At 33.0% G+C, this 17,037-nt stretch overlaps 1 protein-coding gene across 1 annotated transcript; it reads left to right on the top strand.

Moving 5' to 3' along the window:
* The first annotated feature begins 11,176 nt into the window (after nucleotides 1-11,176).
* LOC101267907 (probable receptor-like serine/threonine-protein kinase At5g57670) lies at nucleotides 11,177-16,456 on the top strand. Its single transcript, XM_004242873.5, has 7 exons — nucleotides 11,177-11,618; nucleotides 11,696-11,950; nucleotides 12,036-12,193; nucleotides 12,320-12,399; nucleotides 12,601-12,736; nucleotides 13,147-13,296; nucleotides 16,055-16,456. The coding sequence occupies exons 1-7, from the start codon at nucleotides 11,429-11,431 to the stop codon at nucleotides 16,220-16,222; spliced, it is 1,137 nt and encodes a 378-aa protein (XP_004242921.1). The 5' UTR covers nucleotides 11,177-11,428; the 3' UTR covers nucleotides 16,223-16,456.
* Nucleotides 16,457-17,037: the final 581 nt, after the last annotated feature.

Below are 17,037 nucleotides of genomic sequence, written 5' to 3'. Positions count from 1 at the left end.
CGACGCACAATGACTCAATAAAAAATCTTTGTACAATAGTATCCATGTTTTATCCTTCGTAATCATTTGACTATCAATCCCGATCAATCTCATCATATTTATGCATGCTATCACTATTAGGCTTGAATTATGTGGAATCAGACCATGACACAGACTCACCATGCACTAACACCTATCCTCTTCAATTTCTCATCGAGGTGCTAATATTTCCGGTATTGCAACTAGTGTCCTCACTTCAAAATAAAATCCTCATTTTTCACACAGTGTTTTCAGTTTGAGTAAAACGATTACTTTTCAACACTCACTCTCAGTTGAAATTCACACTCATTCATACATATTGTCATAAGCTTTTCCTTATTTTCACTACTTTAAGTTCGCTATACAACTCTTAGGTTCACGATAGGACTTTTTTAGCTCGTAACATAGGCTCAGGGTAAGGTAGGGTATATTTAGGTATACTTTAGTGACTTGTTGCCCTCCTTGAAATATTGGCTAAACATACCTCTTTTCATCATTTTATTTCTCCCAATTTCCCATATTCTTTTACCTTGCTATTTTCCCTTCTTTCTTCATTTGTGGAAGTGACTCTCTTCTTTTCTTGCTTGTATTTCTTGTATTATTATTTTTTTTCTTATCTTTCAACTAATTTTTGAGTCACTTTACTTTTGTTCTTTCTCTCTCTTTGTTCTTTCAACCCCACTTTCCAAAGCATTCCTCATAATAGCCACCCTCAACTCATGGCTTTGCCATGAGTCAAAGTACACGGAAACCAAAGTTGGGTCAAGGCCATAAAAAGGGTTGTTTACAGCATTAGCCACCCTCAACTTATGATTTTGGCATAAGTTGAGGTGCACATGTCCAAGGAGGGACCAGGGCCAACACATTATTCTCATAAAAGATCAGTTGGAGTGAAAAAGAAAAGTCTAGTATAAGCTCATATCATTTGGATCAAAAAAGGATTAATTTCATTTGGTTTTCTTTTATTTAGGCTAAAAATGGGCTCTATTGAACAAGGGCCTAATGATCCTTTCCTAATTGTCTATTACAGCTCACTTTTAGCAGGACTAACCAGGCAAGTTCTAGCTCAGTACAAATAGTGGACTATTCAAATCTTCCTCACACTCACTTGACATCTCATTACTCTACTAGATTATTAGACACCTAGTTCGAATTTTAGACTTAGGGTCATGCAGTGGTGTACCTCTATGTCAAGCTTAGAGCCACACATTTATCAATTACTATGCCTAGTCATGCATCGTTTTCATTTTATCAGGATATTATTCTAGCAATCATGCTTCAGAGTTAAACTATGTACACAAGATAAAGACATGTCGGTTCAACAGAAAAAATAATCAGTCTCTTGGGGGAAAAGAACAAAGGCAAGAAAACCCCAAGAGATGATAGTGAATTGGGCTACTCAGACTTCACCCTAGCACTCACTTTCCATTTACCCCACCCCTAACAAAAATACATACAATTTTCTCCAATGCATAAAAAATGAAATACAAGAGTGGTAGGTGAAGCAAACCTGGGGCGCAAAGCACCAACGATCAGCACGGACCGTTGTGATTATGACTGTCCATCGTCGATGTCCGTCGTGGGACACTTAAGAAAAAATGGGTACCCTTAAGAGAGGGGTCTCTGACCGTCATGACGGTTATGCAGGACGAACCATTGAGGGTATGATGATCCGTCGTAGATGTCCGTCAGAGGATACTTGGAAAAAGTATGGAGACCATTAGGAGAGGGGTCTCTGACCGTCATAACGGTTATGCAGGACGAACCGTCGAGAGTATGATGATCTGTCGTAGATGTCCATTGGAGGACACTTAGAAAAAGTGAGAGACCCTTAGGAATAGGGTCTCTGACAGCCAGAACGGTTGTGCAGGACGGACCATCACATGTGTCCGTTGGTGACTATTGCAGCGTAATTTTTTCTGCAGAAATTCTTGGTGATGTGCCTGCAAATTTTAAACCCATTAGTATAAATTCTAACATTACTAAAAAGAAAAAAAACTATAAGTATTGGGTTGCCTCCCAACAAGCGCCTGATTTAACGTCGCGGCACGACTGAGGACACTTGATTACTCAGCCTTCATCAAGATGGTATGCCTCTATCACTTAATTCACTGATGAAGTATGCCTAAAATAGAGTTTTATTCGTTCTCCATTAACCTTAAACCGCACTCCCTCCTTGATTTTTAACTCAACTGCTCCATGAGGGAATACTTCGGTAATCAAGTAAGGTCCAGTCCGTTTGGACTTGAGCTTGCCCGGAAGCCAATGCAACCTTGAACTGTCTAAAAGCACCAAATCCCCAACCATAAACTCTCGTTTTTCACTTTTTAGGTCATTATCCTTCTTCATCTTTTCTTTGTAGGATATAGCAGATACCGATTGGAGCTCACCACTCTGCCTCATGGATTTACAAATGTTGAAGGTCTCTTCTTTATTGTTCAATCGAAATTTCATCTGCCCCTTTTCCATATCAACTAAGGCTCTATCCGCAGCAAGGAATGGTCTCCCAAGAATAATAGGCACTTCAAAATCGACTTCACAATCAAGAATAACAAAATCTGCCAGAAATATGAACGACTCCACTTTTACTAGCACATCGTGAAGTATCCCTATATGCCTTTTCCTTGTTCGATCAGTCATCAGTAGCTGCATTGCAGTGGGCTTTGGGTCACCCAAACCCAACTTCTTGTAAATCGAGAGGGGCATGAGATTTATGCTTTCCCCCAGATCACATAAAGCTTTCGCAAAATGTAATGACCCAACTGCACAAGGAATAGTAAATGCACCCGGATCTTCTTTCTTTTGTACGAGATATCTTGTAGCAATAGCACTACAATGCTGCATTCTATCATCATCCTCGAAAGTGACCGATCTTTTCTTTGTAACCAGATCTTTCATAAACTTGGCATAACTGGGCATTTGTTCTAGAGCTTCTACCAAAGGGACATTGATAGAAAGTTGCTTCAACATTGTTATAAAACGCCGATATTTACCATCCTCGGTCTTTTTCACTAATCTCTAAGGAAGGGGGGGTCTAGGCATGGGAATTACCTTTATAGAGACTTCTGCATCTTTTCCAGTGCTATCTTCTGCTTCACCACTACCCTCTACCACCTTATCATTATCTTTTCTCACCTTTTCCTCATTAGACGACATAGGTGGGCCAATGGTTTGCTTACCACCCCGAGTAGTGATTGTCATACAGTGTGCATCATTTTTGGATTTTGCACAGTGTCGCAAGGAAGAGTGCCCTGTTGCCGTATGTTCACAGTCGCAGATAATTGATTCATTTGCAACTCGATATACTTAATCAATATTGCATGTGTATCGACCTTCTGCCCAATACCCGCTAAATCACTCCTTAACTCTTTAATGTTCCCATCATTAGTATCAAACCTCCTCATCATTTTTTGCAACATATCCTCAACTCGCACCATACTATCTCCACCATCCCTAGGAGTAACTTCACGATTTTGAGGAGGGACATAGGGCCCATTCCTATCATTTTCTTTTACCATAGTTACCCCTGTTGAAGTTTTTGTCACGGTTGTAGTTTCCATCTCGGACCTAATGACCCTCACGGTTATAGTTACCATAGATCCGACCTTATTTCCCTTGACCTTGGCGCCAATTCTTCTTATTAGAGCCTTGGGCACTCGGTCGAAAACCCCCCATCTGCTCGTTTACCGCATAGGAATCCTCCTCATAATAGCATTCATCATTTGGTGGTGGTGGTTTAGACAAGTAGTTAACTGCATTTATCTTTTCGGCACGCCCAGTGATATGTTTTAATACCAACCCAAGATTAGTTCTCATCTGAGCCATTTTTTCACGAATCTCATCTATGGCAGGATTGTTAGTGGACTACACTGCAAAGGTATTTCTCCCGGTATCTGACTTTCTAGTACTCCAAGCTTTATTGTTCCGGGAGATTTTCTCTAACTTTTCAGCAATCTCAACATAAGGACACTTCCCATAAGATCCAACTGTTATAGTGTCCAACACCGCTTTGTTATTATCATCCTATCCCCGATAGAAGTATTCCTTCAGTGACTCATCATCTATACGGTGATTGGGGACGCTTCTCAAAAATGAGTGAATCTATCCCAAGAACTACTAACTGACTCTCATGGTAGTGCCACAAAGTTGTTCACTCTGTCTTTGTGGTTTAGTTTCTTGGAGACCGTGTAGTAGCGTGCTAAGAAAACGTCCCTTAGTTGGTTCCAAGTGAAAATTGAGTTATACGGGAGCTCAGTGAACCAAATAGAAGTCTCTCCCATCAGTGAGAGAGGAAACACTCTTAGCCCTATTACATCCAAGTCCAAGTCTGGCCTCCCTACACAAATTTTACACACTGCCTTTACCTTAGCTAGATGGGCATATGGATCCTCAGAAGGTAGCTCTGAAAACAAACCTCTGCCAGTGAGAATTTGCATCAGGCTACTAGTTACCACAAAGGTGTCGCCTGTTGGTAGAGGGGGCAAGACAAGTGGCCCATCGAAGTCTGCTATATTATCATAGCCTCTGTAGTATTCTTGGGGCCGAGGAGCGGGATTGTGTCCCCTATGTTGGTGTTCACCCGGAGCATCGGGTAACAACTGACCATGAACATCAATCGGAGCTAGAATGTTCTGGTTTGGATTATCATCATCAATTCTCAAGTTTCAATTCATGATGCCTAGTGTACGCTCTAATTCGTGATCGTAGGGAAACAAGGGTTCTCTTCCTCTCCAAGCATTTGGCATACAAGGAAGATGTTCTGCAAGAATAAAAAACAATAAAACAAAGTAAAATCAAGAAAATATCAACTAAACTATAGTAACAAGTTTCAGTTAATCAAAAATCTACTTTTCTCGGCAGCGACGCCAAAATTTGATACGCCCAAGTAAATAACCCAACTAATGAGGTTGGGATCGTTCCCATGAGGAAAATAGTTTAGACTTAACTTCAATCTATTATTACTATTATTCAGTCAATTATTTCCTTGGAAAGCAAAAATGATAAAAGGGGGGGGGGGGTTCTATTTCTAAATAAATGAAAATAACTAGCGAAATTAAAGGAGACAACTAACAGCTTCAAATGTTGGAGTTTATTCAATTAATAAAAGTAACTAGGGTTTACGTGTTCCCGCCAGGTTCATAACTTGATAATTTTAACTATATCAATTCTTTCCTAGAATCTTGCATGCAAAGTGATAAGTTATGTATTTCTAAATCCTTGGTCCGGCATCTAGAAAATTTTACTCCGCACCTTGGTCCTGCTACGTGTGTTGCTATATTAACCCTTACCTTTACCTCATATTAAGCATCATAATCGATATTTGATTAACTTATTACCTCGTACCAATCAATACTAGCCTATTAGATAGTATACACTAAATCTATGTTGATAATTTTTTTCCTATTATCTACCATCCGATAAAAAGACTTCAAAGCGAAAGAATTATCAATACATGCAAGACACTATTCTAGAATTGTTATTTTAGTTAGTTTTTATCTCATTATTCGCCTATGGTTCCCACAACCCTAGTTATGGAGTTTAGTTACCCATAGTCATAATCATAATATTCAAATATATGATATAAGAAATCATGCACTTACTTCAATGAGAAAGAGTAAAATTCAAAAGTTCCCTTGATTAATCAATAAAAAATCACCAACAATCAATTACTGAAATTAATTGAAGAACAAAGATTCTCCAAAAGTGTAACAATAATCCTCAAGTCTAATCCACAAAAGAAGCTCAAAAATCGAGAGTCTAACAAAGAGTCTAAAAATGATCAGAGTCTCACAATAATCAAGAATCTAACCCCAAAAATAAGATTTTTTGAATTGTTTATAAAAACCTAATTAAATAAGGACTCTATATGCTGGAAATCTGTCAAAACGCGGCTGGGTCGACGGACCTTGCAATGGATCATTGTGGTCACGATGGGCCGTCATGGATTCCGTCGTCTCATACTTGTGCAATTTCTTCTGCTTCTCTCTTCATTGCCCTCGACGGCAGGTATGACGAATCGTCACAGGCACAACGGTCCGTCGAGGGTCTCTGTTCCAAAACACTTGAACTCTTGAAATTTGGGTACTGAGACTACTTCTCTGATCTTCATGACGAAGCAGCAGGACGGACCGTCATGGCTACGACGGTCCGTTATGCACTCCGTAACCCCACACTTGATCAGAATTCCCCATCTTTCTTCAGCAGCTGCACAACAATGCCACCTACGGACTGTCACGGGTACGACGAACCGTCACAAGCTCCGTAGGTGGTACTTTTCTGTATTTCTCGCTCAAAAACCTCCGCATTCATCTTTTAGACAGATTTCCTGCAAATAAAGAGAAACTTACATAAAAATTAGTACAAAAAGGCTTTTGGACACACTAAACATAAGGAAAAAATATTTGAAATACCGTGAAACCACGATATATCAACAACACTATACACAACACAATATACAACAAAACAAATGACAAAATAATTCAATGTCACACATGAACCAACAAAAAAAACCACAAAACCCTCCCTTAACCCTATCCAACAAACTACATATGAAGCTTTTTGAAATGAGAAAATATTTCAAAAAAGAATAATTACCCAATCAAAAAAGTAATAATACCACTAAAAACAGGGCAAACAAGTAAGTATTTTAAACCCTAATTAAATATTACCTGAGAAGATATCAACGATAAATTAGAAATGATGAAGATAACGACACCTTGATTAAGAAGATAATTGCAACAGATTATCATTGACGTTTTAGAAGATATCGCGAGAACAATGATATGTGTAGGAAGGAATAATGGAATAAGAGGAGGAGAAAAAAAGGAAACAAGAGAAAAGAAAAACTGACTTAGTAAAAATAAATAAAATTTGGAATATGAAACTACTTTTATAGAAGAGAGGAGAGAGGAAAAATCAAGTGACGATTTTACTAAAGCCGTTTAATTTTTTTTTTTTGAATTTTGACAACTCAAGGTGTGACATATGTTGCCACATATATACGTTTTGTTGGGGCACATACCATCTTTCTGTGACATATGTTATATCGTACAATATTGCCACCGTATATCCTTTCTATGACATATCTTACCACGCATCTCTTTTCTGTGAAATATGTTGTCACATGTATCCTTTCTGTTGGAACACATGCAGATACTTATGTGGTGTTTTTTTACAACAGAAGTTATATATGTTGCTACAGATACCACATTTCTTTCTTTCTATCATAATTGATGCTTATTTTAACAAAATCAAAATAATCATAAAAATTATTTGTATTAATATTATCAACAATAATTAACACTTCACCAATTATTTTATACAACTTATCAACAAAAAGCTAATTCACAATGATATACATAACCACCTATCTAATCATGGTATAGGCATTTGTGGGTCTTCATTGTTACTAAAATAGTCATTCCAAACCTTTAAAATCCCATACTTTCATAGGAGTAAAGCATATCTCATGCGAAGGGTTTCAGCACTAATTCCACAATATGGTACTTCTAGTCCATCACTAAAAAACTCAGAGTATGCAACGATAAGAAGTGTTCAATCTCTGCATAGCATATAATCAATTAGAAAATATAATAACATCACATTTCAATAGTCGTAAGACAAAAAAAATAATGTGATACTTCCAGACTACTGTTTTCTTGTTGGAAAATATTACTAACATGTTTGACTTTGAATGGGTGAGATTTGTTCATTCCTTGGTAACATTCAAGAACTGACCAGTTGGTTCACTCTTTTTATTCAAAAAATTCGCTTAACTGAAGGTACTTTGGCAACATTGTAGACAACTTTTGAATCTCGGAGGATAATTTTTTGCTAAACCTAGATGAGGACATCGATTCATATATTTTTATGCATCATTCCCTCAATGCAACAACTGCCAAGACCCAATGGAAGTCCTCATTACTATTTACAGGGACATAAACGTTATTTTTCAAGTGCCTAGGTAGTCCACAAGCTATATCAAACCCTTTCATAGGGCCAACTATTTTATCCTCATATTCAGGAACAACACTAGCATTGTCAATATATGTTTTGAAAAAATTAGTAGTAGTGGTATATTGATATTTAGAATGACTCTGTTGCTTCGAATTCTTAGGCAAATAGTAAAAAATGGCATCCACATACTACACAAATGCATCAAACAAGTGTATCTATGAATCAATTTATTTTTATATATTCAGTGTATTAATCAAAACATAAAAGTTGGCATGGATTTACCTCATCAGTCCAACACTTATTGGGTTGAGACATTACATAGAACAAGTCCTTATTCTTTGAAAATGCAACTACAAAATAAAGTGGTCAAAATCAAGTTTCGAGCAATTGGCTAAGTAGTGATCGTCCTTATCTTTTCTGTAATTGTGTAATCATTATAAATAATTATTTAGTAGACAATAAGAAGAAATACTAATAATAGTTGAACGACCTTACTTTTTTGCATGATGCTTGTAAAGACTCTCTTTATCCATTGAAAGAAGGATGACATTAGCTCAGTTGGATCCTCGTCGTCAATGTTAAAACCTTCAAATGGATATTGTCATTTCACATCATAACTGACGACTTCGACTTTCTTCTCTTTTTTTTTCGCTTTCGCTTTTTCTTTCTGCTTCTCCTTCTCCTTCTCCTCCTTCTCTTTCTGCTTCTCTTTTTTCTTATCCTTCTCCTCCTTCTCTTTCTGCTTTTCGTTATTCTTAAACTTCTCCTTTTGCTTCTCCATATCCTTCTCCTTCGTCTCCATCTCCTTCTCCTCCGTTTCCTTCTTCGCCTTCTCCTCTTTTGTCTTCTTCTCCTTTTCTTTCTCCTCACTAGTTATAGAAAGTTTTGAGAAATAGATTATTTCAACCTCCTACGCTTCAAAGGCTATGAAATTTTCTTGAATCTTTGGATCAATATTATGAGATATTTTCTTAAAAATATCAGTGAGTTTATTAACACGACTAATAAAATAATCATGTTGTTTCTCTCTTCGCATAGACAAAAAGAGCATTTGATGTTAGAAGAGGAAGCAAGACCAATAAAAGATTGAGTTGTTGTCATGGATGAATATTCTTGTATCCTTTCATCTACAAGGTAAATAAAAAAAGATTGAGAGTTTTCAAATCATTATAAAATACGGATAAGGGCCTAAAATACCCTTAAAGTATTGAAAATGGTACAAAATTACCCTTCATCCACCTATTGGCTCCAAAATGACCTTTTCATCCACCTATTGGCTCCAAAATACCCTTGTCATCCACCTTTGTGTTCAAAATTGACCACTTTTTTAATTGTTTTAAAATTAAACTCTTTAAATATTTTTTTTAAAATACTTGGCGTTCAATTATTGATTATAATTATAATTTATTAATATAATTTATAAACCAACTCACTACCCACTCATTACTAACTAAACCTCACCCAATTAATAATCCAATTAAAATATCAAAATCGTCATAAACACTACTAAAACACGATGAAATTATAGATTTCTGAAAATGACATTCAAAATTATTCGAGTCTGAATCGAAGCCCCAATTAAATTTAGGTTGAGCTGCTTATTTAGGAGGACACTTTCTTTCAAAATAGAATTAGAAATTTATGATTAAAGGTAAAGAAGTAATACATCCCGAATTGATTCATGAACTTTTCTTAAATATAATTTTATAAATATTTATGATTTGTTTTAAAACTTTAATTTATTATTTTGAAAAAAAAGTTACCTATGAAATAACATCACATAACTGAGACGTAAGAATAATTAAGATGAACATAGTCCGACTTTTAAGTTTATTGGTGATTTTTATTTAGCCACTTGAATGTATGATAATTTACTTCTATAATTTTTAAAAACACTCAATTGGCAGTAGCTTGCATTAACAATGTGACGGGTTCATTAATTTAGAGGGATTTAATTATTAATGGGGTGGGTAGTGGATTGATTTATAAATTATACTAATAAGTTAAATTATAACATATAGTTGAGCGCCACGTATTTTAAAAAATATTTAAATAATTTAAATATAAAATCGTTAAATAAGTGGTCAATTTTGAATCTTATGTTGCCACATATGACCATTTTGTTGTCCTAACGCATAAGTGAGATGTTACAACATATGATGAATGTTGAAATATGCATCAATTTATCACTAAAATGTGGCAACATATGATACATCTTTCAACAAATGAAATATATGTTGGACAACTGAACAAGACTATAATTCTAAAATCATATCAACAAAATGGCCACAAAAAGAACAACAAAAGCAACAAAAATGACTTTTCACTGAATGTTAACAATACATATGCATTTCCTCAAAATTAGGGGATTTTTTTTGTTGGTTGATTGTCTTCAAAAACAATAAATAATAGGCACCATTACATCACTATTCAATTTTTACATCTATCGGACGTTTTATTGTTCATTAATCCAAGAAAAAAATTCAAAAGTTGTAAAATCTTTCAAAATAACTTATCCATTTTAAGTCGATCACAATTTCAGTTTAGAAAGAAGAGAGACTCACGACTGGAGATGAGGGGGAAAATAATGGAAATAATCAGAGAGGAAGATAATGGAGATAGTCAGAATTTTGGATTGAAAAAGGAAAAAAAAAGAAGAACAAAAGAGAGAAGAACGCTAGAAGAAGAAGAGAGAAGATGAAAAGACTTTTTTACTTTTTAAAATGATTTGGATTGAATTATAGAAGTTCAAAAATAAAGTATTTTTTTGTATTTTGTAAAAGACTAAAAAAATTTTAAAATATTAATATAATCTCAAATTTACTTAATTATATTTTAAAGAGAATTTGACCAACTCTTAATTAATCTGTCACCAAAAACAAAACCACAATTTATTTGAAGTTGAAACATCATCAAATGATGAGTCCAACTTAAAGTGTTTAATTGAGTTTCGCTCATAAATACCTAACTTAATAGATGTTATGCGAACGTGCAACTAAACACAACAAGTAACTCTAACACAACAATACTCACCCAACTAGACGACATTTGTTACGAAAATATCCAATTTTTTATCCTTCTCAATAGAATAATTTGGCCGTCCATACCAATAAATAATAGTGTTTTTTTCTCCGTTTTAATTTATTTGTCTAGTGTGAAATCCTTTTACTCAGATGGGTGAAACAGTGGCTGAAATGGGTCTCTTGGTATGTGGTATATTGAAAAACGAATTGGTTAGGGAGTGGTCCCTTTTAGTAAAAAGAGGCAAAAATCACGCCCCTCAAGTCTTTAAATATGCAACAAGAAACAGATAAAAAGGGCCATCCATCCCAAAGAGACAACCTATATCCCAGCAGGGATGTGGGGATCAACTCTAACTGATGATCACATTGCCTTTCATCTCTTCTTAATTCTCTCACACACAAATTAAATTGTTTACAAAAAAACATTGCAGATGAGATACGTCCGTACAAGTAGCCTTAAAAGGCTCTTCTCATTCAGAAGACAGAGTTTTGATGGTGAATTACCAAAACCTTGTGATTTCAATGAACAAGAACAAGTTGCTGCTGCTGCTACTCGTAAACCCAGTTGGAAATGCTTCTCTTTTCATGAAATTTTTCATGCCACTAATGGTTTCAGTTCAGGTAATTAATCAAAATAATACAATTTTGTTGTTCTCTAACAATATGAAAATTTAAACCCTTTTTATTCGAATATTCAGAAAATATTGTTGGTCGAGGAGGGTATGCATCGGTGTACAGAGGCATATTAGAAAATGGAGAAGCAATAGCAGTAAAAATGCTTACAAAAGCGAACGATGATGAAAGAAAAGAAAAGGAATTTTTAACAGAAATTGGTACACTTGGTCATGTTTGTCATCCAAATGTAACGTCGTTGCTGGGTTGTTGTATCGAAAATGGACTTTACATAATTTTTCAGTTTTCTTCCAAAGGATCTGTTGCTTCAATTCTTCATGGTATCTAGTTTTCTTTCCCTGGTTTCTCTGAAGTTTAGTTTTGCTTTTTCTTTTTTTTTTTCTAATTTAATTAATTTAATTACAGATGAAAAATTACCCACTATGGATTGGGAAACAAGGTACAAAATTGCTGTTGGGACAGCAAAAGGTTTATATTATCTGCATAAATTATGTCCTAGAAGAATTATTCACAGGGATATCAAGGCTTCTAATATTTTGTTGAGTGAAGAATATGAACCACAGGTATTTATTTTAATTTTTGAGATATCTAGTGTATTTTATGAGTGTTGTGCTTTATGCATAAGTTGTTGTACCAAAAAAAGTTTGTGTTCATTTATTAATTAAAATCATGTGTTGGTTGAGTGACAGATATCAGATTTTGGGCTAGCAAAATGGCTTCCATCACAATGGACCCATCATTCTATTGTTCCAATTGAAGGGACTTTTGGGTAATCATCCACTCCTAACTTCTGCCTAATCACTAAAAATTAAGACAATAATAAATATGAGTAATTATAATGAATACTTTATAAAAACGTTGGATAAGTTTAAAGTGAGTCTGAGTATAATGATATTAGCGTAATTACCACTAATAGCATGGCATAAATTATGATGAACTTCAATAATGAATATTTTATGTTTTTGTGCAGGCATTTAGCACCAGAATATTTCATGCATGGAGTAGTTGATGAAAAGACAGATGTTTTTGCATTTGGAGTGTTCTGTTTGGAGCTCATTTCTGGAAAAAAACCTGTTGACAATTCTTATCAAAGCTTACATAGTTGGGTAATGATCAATTCTTTAATATTTTCACTAGTTACTAGATTATATATAATTAACTTATTATTATAATTTGTATATGTATTTCATGTAGTTACGTTTTATTTTTTATCAAGCTTAAAATATTTATTTATAAATTCATATTTTACGTTTATTGAAGAATGACGTTTTTCCCTAATATTTAAACATCTTATGTTTAAAACCAAAGAGTCTTAATCATCTAAAATCATCTAATGTTCTGATCTATAAATAAGATTTTAATTATCTAGATGTGCATTCAGACGTCTTAATCTTAATGAAAACAAATGAGTTCTTAATGAAAACAAGTGATGCCTTAATCATTCAGAGGTATTTAGATTCAGACGTGTTAATCTTAATAAAATCGAATGAGGTTTGATTTGAATTAAATTTTACAGGCAAAACCTTTATTAAGGAGAGGAGTTATAGAAGAAATAGTTGATCCAATGCTACAAGGGACATTTGATTGTACACAACTTCATAAACTTGCCTTTGCTGCTTCTCTTTGCATTCGTGCTTCTTCTATATGGCGCCCTACCATGAGCGAGGTAAACTATACTTTTCTTCTTTTCAGTTTTAACTTTATACGTCGTTTGATACGTGGAATAAGGATGAGATATCTTTGAAATCAACTTCATTTCATGTTTGGTTTGAAATCTTAGCTAATAATCTTGAGATATTCTTACTTATCTCATTTCACATACCAGACGAAAACACAATTACAAACTTAATTAGAGTTATTTCAATTATTGATGTTATTAATTTCTGAGTATTTCTCTTTCCTTTTTTTTAGAGCGACACCAAGTTATTATTCCTTCTAAGTATAATTTATTACGATAATAAGTAATTTCAATTATTATTATTATTAATTCATAGGATTCCCTTAATAATGTTGGAATAGCCTTCCAAGTTGCATAAAGTAAAATATTTGGTAGTATTATTTTTTATTTTCTTTTTGTCTGCTTTCTCCTAGATTGACCAACTGAATCAATTCCTAGTTGTCTCAATCTTCACATAACATATACAATAATTCTTTTAAAAAATGCATTATATATCCCCCTGTCTATATATCTACTCATTTTTCAAAATGTAAATTTGCTATATAAAGGAATTTTTCTGACAGATGGACATTATTATAATTTCTTTAATATTATGAGTGTAGGCTAATAGTTTTAATTAGGCAATTCACCTAAACTCAAACTTTTCTCACCTGTTTAGGCTTTTATGATAATAGTTTTAATTAGGCAATTCACCTAAACTCAAACTTTTCTCACCTGTTTAGGCTTTTATGATAAGGACTTTAATACTCCTTGAATTTCAAATTATTTGTCGATTTTATAAAATCAAAATAAAATTAATTAATTTTTTTTAATTTACTTTTAAGTTCAACTATTTTAAAAGTATAACTATTTTAAAATTCCTCCATTGTTAATCTTGAATTGATGGACGATATATATAAATAGAATATATATTTTTTTTAAAAAAAGGAAGTTAAAGGGTATATCAATAGAAATATTTTTTTTATTTAATATTTTTATTAATGGACATATATAGGAGAAAACAGACAAACAATATGAGAGAGGGAAACGTAGGCTAAGCATGCATTTCTCCAAGATTGATTATGAGTGTAGGCTAAGCATTGTTGAAATTTTAATTAGGCAATTCACCTAAAATACTGCACACTTTTCTGCTTTCTTGATTAGGACCTAAATACTTCTGTTCTATTAAACTAAATTTGCAGTTCTTTGAAATTTTAAAAAGCCAAAACTTAGAACATGCATTGCTTTCAACAAACAAAGAAATAATAATTTTTTAACTATAGCAATTTTCCGGTATTTTAAAATAAAGAAAGAATTATTTTTCACTTTTCTGGTAAAAAGTTTTTAACTCATAGTAACATTTTCAACTAATTCCAAATTTGTGAAATGCTATCATCATAGAGTGAAACTTTCACGCATGTAACAAGACTTACTAAGTTTTAATTATGTGACAACTTTTCATATTTTGAGATTTAATATAATATTTTAAATTTTAAATTTATATATTTTAAAATTTAAAATTATTGAAAAGTATAATATAATTATTCTCAAGTTAATATGATAAAAATATATGTTTTTAAAATATTAATTAACTTTATGTCATTTGTCTGTATAAGTTATAATATTCCAAGGGGTTTAATGACATATGTGCCATTCAATACAGAAAACGATCAATTTTTTCAAATATATTTAGAAATCACTTTATAGAGGCGTGCTACAATTAAACAAATATATTTATTCAACTTTTGTCGTGTTGATGATGTGAAGCAATTATATAATTCTTTTAAAATAATAATTTTGATTGTTTTGCCTCACCAAGTTTTATAGTTTGATTAAGAAGTTATCTACGGACCTTGACAATTGATTAGAAATAACATCCACAAGAATGACAAGCAAGTGGCCCAAATCATATTTAATGTTAGATAAAACATCATTATATTAATTATCAACAACATCTTTAGTATGTTTTATTATTTTACTTGTATCGATGAATCAGCTTCATCAATCAACTGATAAAAAAAGCAAAACATGAAATATAGTTGACCAAAAAATAGATATAGTGAAAAACTTGTTACTCAAAAACATAAATTATTCTCATAAAATTTATCCCAAATCTCCATAAAATTAACAATTTTTAAGTACAAACTTCTTTTTTTAATACTTTAACTTTAGATTACAAGTCTAACATAGAGATGAAACATCATTATATTTTATCAGCATGTTGTTCCAATCTATGTTATCTTTATTATTCTCATAGATCTCTCCACATTAAAGGGGAGACTTGTTACATTATTGTTGCTTATGTCTCACTTTGATATAATTTGACTAATGTTTTGGCTTAAAATTATTCATTAATTCAAAATATAAAAATAAAACTGCAATAATTAAAAGGCAACAAGAAGAATTTAAATTACCATAATGACGTTACTTAGTCATTAATATTGTACATCTATTTAACCCAAACAATAAATGTATAAAACCTGAAAACAGAATTTTAAGCCTCAAATATGAAAACTAATGTGTTTGGTACACTGGAGAATATTTTTCATAAAAAATGTTTGTGCGTCATAAAAGTCTTTATGCAATAGTTATGAGGCGTTGTACACGATGTAGACGACTCATTGTGGTTGTGGTACAAACAATATTAATAAGGATACAATTTTCTAAAAAAAAATAAAATCAGGTGTTTGTTCAGATATACTTCAAATTCAGTTTGATGTATATATACTTAATATTAATATGTGGTCCTTTGTACGTATGATGACAGATTGTAGAGATAATATTGGGAGGTGAAGTTGATAAACAGAAGTGGAAAATGCCAGAAGAGGAAGAAGAAGAACAAGAAGAGTTTTGGGGTTTTGAGGATCTTGAATGTGAATGTGATAGTTCCTTCTCAACTTCCCCACATGATACATTCTCAACAAGAAGCTCATAAATTCAAATCTACTTCATCTACTACATATGCTAGTGGTAGACATTTATAGATAAACACTTAGGTGGGGGTGGGGGGGAGGGGGTAGTATACTAGTCATAATACACTCAACATTTTAATTTTGTGAGGTCCATGTTTTTAAACTTAGCATATATGCTTGTTATTTTACAAAAACACACATGACTAATTGTTGTTGTCCAATAGGTTTTATGAAATAAACCACAAATGATAGCAGTAGGGTCGACGTGGAGCTGAGTCGAGCTGAGCTCAACTAAGCTTGTTATAGTATTGAGTTGAGTTAAACTCAACTTGAGCCCATCAAATTTTAACAAGATATTACTATACTCGAGCTGAGTAGAGCTCGAGTCAACGTTTTTCATGTTTTATTTGGCGCAGTGTTATACCATTTTTAAGAAGAGTGAAAAGACTCAAATATGTCATTAAACTTTCAGAAAAGAACTAATTTATGTCATCAGTTAAAAGTAAGAAAAGGTTCATTGATGTCATTATCTTTTAACAATTGTTTTGCAAAACCATTTCACGTGACAAATTATAATTCAGTCACGTCATCAATTTTTTAATTAAAAAAAACAAAAAATAAAATAATTCAATTATTATTCAGAATTTTAATTTTCTTTATTTAGAAAATTGATGACGTGACAATTATAATTCGGCCACGTCATCAATTATTTTAATAAAAAAATTAATTCAATTTTTTTTTAGAATTATGATTTTTTTTACTAAAAAAATTGATGATGTGGCCAAGTTACAATTGGTCACGTGTCAAAAAATGATTTTGCAAAATCATTGTTAAAAAA

Source organism: Solanum lycopersicum, chromosome 7 (assembly GCF_036512215.1).
Source record: "Solanum lycopersicum chromosome 7, SLM_r2.1".
NCBI lineage: Eukaryota > Viridiplantae > Streptophyta > Magnoliopsida > Solanales > Solanaceae > Solanum > Solanum lycopersicum.
This window is presented reverse-complemented; position numbering and strand designations above follow the sequence as displayed.

Excerpts from the sequence above, each read along its gene's own strand:
- LOC101267907 (XM_004242873.5), top strand. The coding sequence starts at position 11,429 with ATGAGATACGTCCGTACAAGTAGCCTTAAAAGGCTCTTCTCATTCAGA. Across the intron at positions 11,619-11,695 it reads CACTAATGGTTTCAGTTCAG|AAAATATTGTTGGTCGAGGA; the intron begins GTAATTAATCAA and ends TCGAATATTCAG. Across the intron at positions 11,951-12,035 it reads TGTTGCTTCAATTCTTCATG|ATGAAAAATTACCCACTATG; the intron begins GTATCTAGTTTT and ends ATTTAATTACAG.